Source organism: Nematolebias whitei, chromosome 6 (assembly GCF_014905685.2).
Source record: "Nematolebias whitei isolate Nwh7 chromosome 6, NemWhi1, whole genome shotgun sequence".
In the NCBI taxonomy this organism is placed as follows: Eukaryota; Metazoa; Chordata; class Actinopteri; order Cyprinodontiformes; family Rivulidae; genus Nematolebias; species Nematolebias whitei.
The window spans coordinates 47760415-47768631 of record NC_056503.1 but is presented as its reverse complement, the minus strand read 5'-3'; the positions used below and the strand labels follow the sequence as shown (position 1 = coordinate 47768631).

The 8217-nt window shown below is 44.4% G+C and overlaps 1 protein-coding gene across 3 annotated transcripts in view; it reads left to right on the top strand.

Annotated features, from left to right (window-relative positions):
- Positions 1-8217, top strand: part of nova2 (NOVA alternative splicing regulator 2) — a 92636-nt gene that overhangs the window by 950 nt on the left and 83469 nt on the right. The window contains exons 2-3 of one of the 3 annotated variants that reach the window (XM_037677715.1): positions 1332-2036; positions 5589-5657. In XM_037677715.1, the coding sequence (XP_037533643.1) occupies positions 1880-2036; positions 5589-5657 (226 nt within the window). In that variant the 5' untranslated portion in view covers positions 1332-1879. Of the gene's footprint in view, positions 1-1250; positions 2037-5588; positions 5658-8217 lie in introns of those variants that run through there. The other 2 variants (XM_037677714.1, XM_037677716.1) reach the window with 2 other exon arrangements.

Sequence of the window (8217 nt, the reverse complement as noted above, 5' to 3'; positions counted from 1 at the left end):
TATATATATATATATATATATATATATATATATATATATATATGCAGCAGTTTAGCGTTTCACCCCCTCCTCCTGAACCTCACCAGCTGGACCAGAACTTTTCAGAGCGGCAGAAATGGGTTAAAGATCAACAAACTGCTTCTCCGGCTTATTGTTTCCAGAACACAAACAGACGAATCTGAACAAAGATCACGTGGAAAAACATGACGGATGTATTTATTCCCGCCTGTCGGAGCACATGGCAGCTCCAGTTTGGGTTTAACTCACACACCCTGAAAAATGCTGGGTTGTTTTCTTAACTGTCTGGTTAAAGATGCTGGGTTTGACTCCATGTTGGTCAGAGAGGAGCCGTGCTATGCTTTGGTCTGTAGTTTAAGCCTGTCGTTGAACTACTTTAGGATGAAATGACTAAAGCTATGACGATAAAGACGTAAGAAAATTAACTTTATCATTTATAGCTTGCTCTAGACAGTGAGTTAGTTGGTGCTAGCTAGCTGATGCTCATAGCAATTAGCTCCAGCTAGCTAGCACCAATCCAAGATGTGATTATATAGACTTTGACGGTCTTATTGAACAAGTAATTGAACCCAGTCGTTGTAAAGTCTGTGTGGTCCAAGTGATACCCTGCTGAGGTCCACCCCCTGGCTGGTTCGCTCCAGGGCAGGAGTACAAACTGGACTGTTTTAAACCCAGCTGTTTTTAGAGCGTGTAATTTAAGGTAAATATATGATGCTCTTTGGAATTTGATGGAGGCTTCATTCACCTCTGGTGATTTTAATTTGAAATCTGGAAAAAATGAACATAAAAGCAGGATATTAATATTTTTTTTTATTTATTTAAACATTTCACCAGAAAACTCTGATAAGTAAAACAATGTAGTGATAAAAGTTTTGTTTGTATTTTCTTAGGAATATTTTGAAATCTGAAAAATGACTAATTTAATTACCTTTTTTTTTTTAAATATGCAAAAAAATCTGACTTTATTTCAAATGAATCACAAAAATATATTTTAAGAGATGCTGTGCGTGTGTAAAACAACAGGTTTTGAGTCTTTGTTGTATTTGGGGGGGGGGGGGGGGGCAATGCAGTTGTTGACAAACGAAGCCAAACAGAAAAATAATTTGGCAGCTGATAATCCGCGTTAAAGATGAAATGTGCATTTCGGGAAGTGTGGCGCGTGAATGTCCGAGTGTCCCTGAACGCATCTGGAGGCCTGTGACGTGCGCCTCCTCCAGCAGCCAGTCAGAGGAGGATGCTCTGAACGCAGGACTGCAGCATCTTCAGCGCCACCGCGAGCCGCACAAACCGTCTCTTTCTGTGTCTTCCTCCAGCCCCGGACCCCCGCCATCACCCGCCATCACCCGCCAGCCCGCCGACCCACGCGTGTCTCCACGGCACGAGCAGGGCAGGACGAGCCGGAAATCTTTCCAAGCAGTCGGATTTTTCTCGGACCACCTCGCGCTCCGGCTGGTTCGTCCTCTTTGTCTTGGGTTCTTGTTGTGTTCTCGCGGAGGAGCCGCCGGGCACGAGAGCTGCTTGCAGCGGGATGACACGCGCGCACAGCACGCACGTGTGAAGCTTGATGGAAGAGTAAAGAGCCGCCTGCTTTGATTCGTGTTTCTCCGCAGGAGGAGCGCTCCTTTCTCTCTCTCTCCGTCTGTGCGCAGCATCTCTCTGTACGCGGACACGCGCAGTCAACCTGCCCCGTGCGTCACAAACAAGGCGTATTTCCTCCATTCTTAAAGCTCCGTTCCGACGATTCACCGTCCGCTCGGCTGCGCTGCGTAAAATCTGAGAAGAAGAAAAAAAAAAAAAAAACGACGCAAAGGGGGGATTTGAACGCACGCGCAGCTTAAAGCATCCAAGAGCGAGCTCGAAAATGATGGCCGGCGGAGCAGTGCAGCAGAACGGCATCTTCTCCAACCCGCACCATCACAGTCAGCAGCCCCACATGGAGTCCGACCCCCCGGATTCACGGAAAAGACCCCTGGAGACCCCGACGGAGGCCAGCAGCACCAAGCGCACGAACACGGGAGGTAAGAGCTGCGATGGGGATGCTGGGGGGGGGGGGTCGGTGTGAGACATAATGGCAGACAGAAAAACGCGCTCAGCTCAGAGGAGGTTCGGTTCTTGTAAAATCAGCTCCGCTGCTTCTGGTGGGAACAATAAAGGGAGGGGGAGGGGGGGTCCGCTGCGCACCCTGCCCGGAATCATTCAGCCTCTTTTAGCTCAGCCCAAATTCCCGTTGTGGTGTTTTTTATTTTTTTTTATTTTATTTGAAATTGAGGATTTGTTCCTGCGCGTGCTCGCGGCGGCCATGCTGGAGCGGGACGGAGGATGTAAACAAGTGAAAGCAGCATCCTCCCGTCGACGGATGACCTTGCGCTGATCTCACATCAGCCACCATCTCAGCCGCCGCCGTGCGCGTGCAGTAATTACACAACACGCCGCGGATAAACAGGCGGGCCTGTGGCGCGTGACCAGTGGCGGAGCTAGAGGTTTCTGGTCTTGGGTGGCAAAGATGGCGCACTGAATTACATTCAGGTTGTTTATGTTATAATTTACACTTTAGGGTTGAAAATAATAAAATGTGTGACCTAATGCTGGGTCTGAGTAGTCACCCCCCAAAATACTGGCTTAGATTTCTATTTAAAAAGGGTTAAAGTTTCTAAATTATTGAATCAGATAAGAATATGGGCACCAGTGACCCCCGCCACCTGCGATGGATGAAGCCGGTAAAGATGATGGATTTTTAGATGATTACAATTTGGGAAGGTGCCATGTTATTTTAGGAACCCCTACTCACTGTCGAGCGCAAACTGAAGGTCTTAAAGAACCCAAGCAGCTCAAATCTTCATGTTTTTACCGTCTTAGTTTTACTAATTACACCTTAAAGCAGAGGTCCAGTCAGACGGGTCGACTTGTGGACTGTGAAGAAGGACGTGGCTCACTTGTTTACTCTCCCTTAAAGTAAAGAAATGTATTTTAAACAAAAAAAATATATATATTAAGACCCAGGACAAATCTGTTGCTGCTGTGGTTGATATTCGAAGCAGGAGAAACAGTCAGTTTGTTTAATCAGATATGAAGTATCGTAGTTTTTACACAGAACTACGCTTTGGCTCACTGAAGCTACAAAAAATAGCTGTTTAAGCTGCTTTTTGTCTATAGACAATGTTTTGTTACAGCTACAAGAAGGAAAGTTACCATCTAAAAACTTAAAGCACAACAACAACATGAGGCTAAAAGGAGGAAAACGTAGCTAAAAAAAATAAAAAAGCTAAATTTGAGCCAAGTGTTGGAAAATAAAAGGTAAAGGTAGCAAAATGCTAGCTAGCAGAACACTAGCTATAATAGGGCCCCCCTTGACCTCCTTATTTAATCTTCTCAATGTTGGAAACCGTAGCTCTGACCCAGCTGGGTTCAACTTTCTGAGCCAATATTTGATCACCGATGACCCAAAGCTCTGGCCCAGTAATAAAAAACATAAAAACAGCCTCAATAAAAGCGGTGCGCCGCGTTAAGAACCGGTGATCGGTTAACGATTCCTTTTTGTTCAAGAGTAAATGTTTTAGAAAAAAGAAATAAATAAGTAAGATGTCTTTCAGAAGATCTTGGTTCTGATTTGTTCGAGTCCCGTAAACTTTCAGGGCTGACGAAAGTTGTGGAAAAGCACCGGTAGTTCGGCTCCGGGGTGGAAAAGCACCGGTAGTTCGCTGATCTTGAAAGCGTCTCGCTCCAGTTGGTGAAATTCAGGCGAGGTGTGCGCTCTAAACCTAAGGCTGAAATTCTCCGCAGACGTTTTACTACAAGTAGGGTGGCAACCAGGGTGGCAAGATTTATACATCTGCCCTCCGTGCTACCCTCTAGAACCGGCACTGGGTGCGCCAGAGAAAGAACGGGGAGAGCCCGGAGCGGCTCTGAATACGACAGAGTCGGCCTTGTTGTAGATTTCCATCAGAAGAAGAAAGAAGGCCTTGATGTAAATGTTTCTTTTTTTTAAATGTACGAATTTAAAACGATGTTGCGATGATGTTTGTCATGATGGTCAGGTTGGATGGAATGTGTCACCATGGCGATCACCACATTTGGTTTTTGTTTACATGCTGTCATGCGCCAAGCATTCCCATCACCGGCATTAAACCATCAGTATATCTACACCCCATCATGGACATATAATCCAGCTTTAATGGAGCTCTGAGCTGAAACACAACACCCGGCAGGCCGGAGGACGAGCCAGGGCTGCTTTTGATCTGCAACCACCTCGGCACCAAGAAGGACCTCCAATATTTATTATGTTAAACACGGCCAAATTACAGTTCGTGCACATTAACGTCAAGGTTTCTAGTCGCACGGAGAAGAACGGTCGAAGCTGAGAATTTAGTCTGATAGTGTGAAGCACAGAAAATCTACAAACACGTCACGAGAAATGATTTAAAAAGTCCACTCGGTTTGTTTTTTAAACGAGCCACTGCTGCCCGGATCACAGAGGTCTGGACTGTTTATTCAAATTAAAAAGTAAAGCCAATTTTAATGAACGGACTTATTTTAAAGGCTCGTGGCAACGAGAGAGAAAAGGTCAAAAATACAGAACATCATGGAGCCAAAAAACAAAACCGACGTATTCATATTACGCAGCGTGAACACAAACGGCACTAATTTAAAAAAATAATAAAGTTAAAGTCATTCCACAAATAACTCGGCTGTTGATTTATTGGTGATGATTTAAATCTGACTTATTCCAAACTCTCTTGAGAGTTTTATCTATAAACCTCAAACAGAAACGACGCTAAAGTTTTGATAGAAGCGAAACAAGGCCCGGCTCGTCTGCGTGCACCAACTGCAGCTGTTTGCAGACGACGCTTCGCTGTGTCCGACAGAAGCAGGCAGTTTTATTATTAGCGAAAGCCAGACTTCCACTCAGTCAAAATGTTGTTTTACAGTTGAAAAAGCTCAAATATGTATTAAGTAATAATATTTATGACCTCTAAAGAGAGAGAGTTTATTGTAAGGAGCCGTGGCAGCCATGTTTGCGAGCGCGTGGGACTGAGCCGCGGTGTTTAACCGCAGATTGATGCAGCACTCAGAGCACTAAAGCCTCTTCTGACTGTATGTAAAAACCCACAAACACCCCCCACCCCCCAAGGGGACCTTCCTTCAGCCTGCGTTAACAGCCAGCTCGTCCATTTAGACAAATGAAAAGCTCGGCCCGATGACGACGCCCAGACTTCCACTCAGGCGGAGCGGACGCTCTCGGCGTCGGAGCAGGAACTGAACGCACTCTTCGGGGTCTTTCGTTTACCTGTTTACAAATGTATTTCGCTCCAGCGTAATAAACGAGAACCCGTCTTCGTGAGCTTTAAATCCAGACCAGCTAGAGTCAACTCCTTCGTTGACGTGACGGTTTGGATTTCTGGCCTCAGGTGGTGAGATTCCACCCGGACACAGGCTGTTTGTTTCCACTGAGAACATGTTTTTACGAAAGTCTTTCTGAAGCTGCGCTCGGGCTGCACGTTCTAAAGTTAGAGGTCATGATGCTGGTTGTTTGACGCCACACACCCCCACCCCTGTGCTTCCTCTCTCTGTAGTGGCCTTCCTGCAGCCCATATTTGAATCTGAAGGCATTGTTTACCCTCAACAAGAAACTGACACTCATGGTAAGACAGACTTTGATCTTTTACCTGTTTTTATTTATTTTACTATCTAATCTTAACTGTAACGTTCTTCAATGCAGCACTGAGTGAGCAGCAAGACAAAAGATAAGCGTTAAATTTTAGGGCCTGACGTTTGAAGTAGGACCTGAAGTTACATGAAACACGTCATTCCTGTCATTTTTCAGGACAGTGCACGCTGAAACTCTTTCTACTGTGTGTTACCAGTTCCATAACATCCATTGTCATGCTTTTTATGCAAAACAAATCAGTTTATTTTTGTCATGACCTCCAACCTACCTGCACAGATTGAGTGCTGGTGACCTTTGACCTCATGCTGGCCATTCATCTGCTGCTGTTTTGCTGAGATCTCCATCCTTTGTTTGTTCAAATGTGATCAAAACGCTGCGGTGGGAAAAAAAAACAAACAAAAAAAAAAAACCGCGTCTGCTCGTGCTGGTTTTTACTAACAGATATGAATGTATAAAACAGTTTGTTTCAGAAATGTGTTTAAATAAAAGTTGAATTTATTCTTTTTCTGCTGGTAAATCCTCAGGTGGAAGGTTTGTGTCCAGATATTTGCATTCGTTGCCTCTTTCAAGAGATGAATTTCATTTTATATTATTTCTCTGAGCGTGTGGATGGGTTTGCATTCATGTTGTGTGTGGGGGTTTGTGTGTGCCGGGGGGGTAAAAAGGCCAAATCGACCTAAAAAAGCAGAAGCTGGTCGGCTGTCAGCGAGCGTACGCACCAACATGGACGCCCACGGCCCCGCGGGTCGTAAATCCTGCACATCTCACAAAAAGCCGAAGGTCTTAGAGACGGACAGATCAATGAGGAGCTGCAGCGGCTGCTGTTCACATCCCCCCGCCCCTCACCGCTCCTCTAATCCACCGTCACAAACCCATTCTCAACCCGCCCCTCACCCATGCAGCACAGCCGGCGTCCCCCCCACTATTAAAGGACTTCAGATTTCCCTCTCATCTCCGCACGGTTCATATTTGATTCACTCTCGCCCGTTTGAACCTCAAGATGACGACGGGCTAATAAATAAGTTACTCTCTCTTAGTGGTTTTTATGATTTATGGATTACGGAGGGTTTAGTTTTTTGCATTTGAGTAAATCTTAGATACGTTTTCCAAGAGAGTGACAGGAGAATAAATGTTTAGCTTCAACTAAAAATCAAATTACCGTATTTTTAGGATTATAAGGCGCACTTAAAACACGGCGCTCAAAAAATCCGTCAGAAGTAACTGTTTTCACTTAATGTATGAAAAATACGGTAAATAAAGGGCGTCCTGTTTGAAGCTGCAGAACTGAGCTGATAAAACTTTACAGCACCTGAAATGTTTTATAAAATTACTTCTCCAAGAAAAAAATCCATGCAGGATTAAAAAAAAACATTTAATTGGAGATTGCCTAGTAATGCAGCCACCTATTATTATCCACCCGACAAGGGTTTCTTAACTTTATATTTTACTCTTTGTCAACTTTAATGCGTCCCGAACCGCAGCGTGTACCTGTTAAATCAAAATGACCGGCTCGGCACCGTACTTTTATTGACGTTCCTAGTTACCATGGCGACGTAATTTGCAAACAAATATGCCGTTTTTATTAGTCATTTTTCACAGACTCTGGTTGCAAATCAAATATCCAAGATGGCCGCCTGAGCTAACAAGGAAAAATACTGTCAATCAGTCATTTGTAGAGATATTAAGCTGAAATTTGGTGTGTTAGTAGCTGAGACTAATGTCCAATTAATAACAAATTAAAAAAAAAAATTCAAGATGGCCACCAAAGCTCAGTTTAAATGGCTCTAACTCGGCTATTTTTACACACAGAGCCTGACACGCCGGCATCGAGTCTGGGAATATTTTCAGAGGAGCTTTGCGAAACATTCTGGAGACTCACGAACGCATTCGCCAACTAGCCGCAGCCGAAAGAGGCGCTAGCTTTAAGCTATCGGCTCAAAAAGTAGCCGAAGAGATTTTTTTTCTTCTTCTTTAAATTAAAAACTTAAGGTTTGACATGAGCTGCGCATTCAAGTTCAGACTGAGGTTCTCTCTCTGAAGCGCTGCACAGTTTCATAACTACAATAATTAAATGCACAAAGTTATTTAATAGTTAAGTTTAATTAGTTATATAATCTGAGGTCGTGCCAGCACAAGTTCGTTTTTAGGATTATGGGTTACATTTATCAAGAGTCAGAGCAGGAAGCAGAATCAGGGAGTTCAGCAGCTTTAAGGAGTCCCCCCCCCCAACTGGACCAGCTGTTCTGCTTTTCCATCTTAATTTTAGGAAATAAACATCAGAGTGGAACAACTTTAATGTTTTAAAGTGCGGGTCAGCTGCACACAAACCAAGTTTCACTCCTGACATCATTTTATACTGTTTTACTGCCACCCCCCCCCCCCCCCCCACCACCTCTTAGACGGTTTATTCATTTAGTAAATGGACGGGCTGGCTGCTGTTGGGAAACAGGGTGGATGTCCTTGCCAAGTGACGTTAGAAGACTTGCCTGGCATTAAACTGGATGATTTCTGCATGTGTGTGTGTGTGTGTGTGT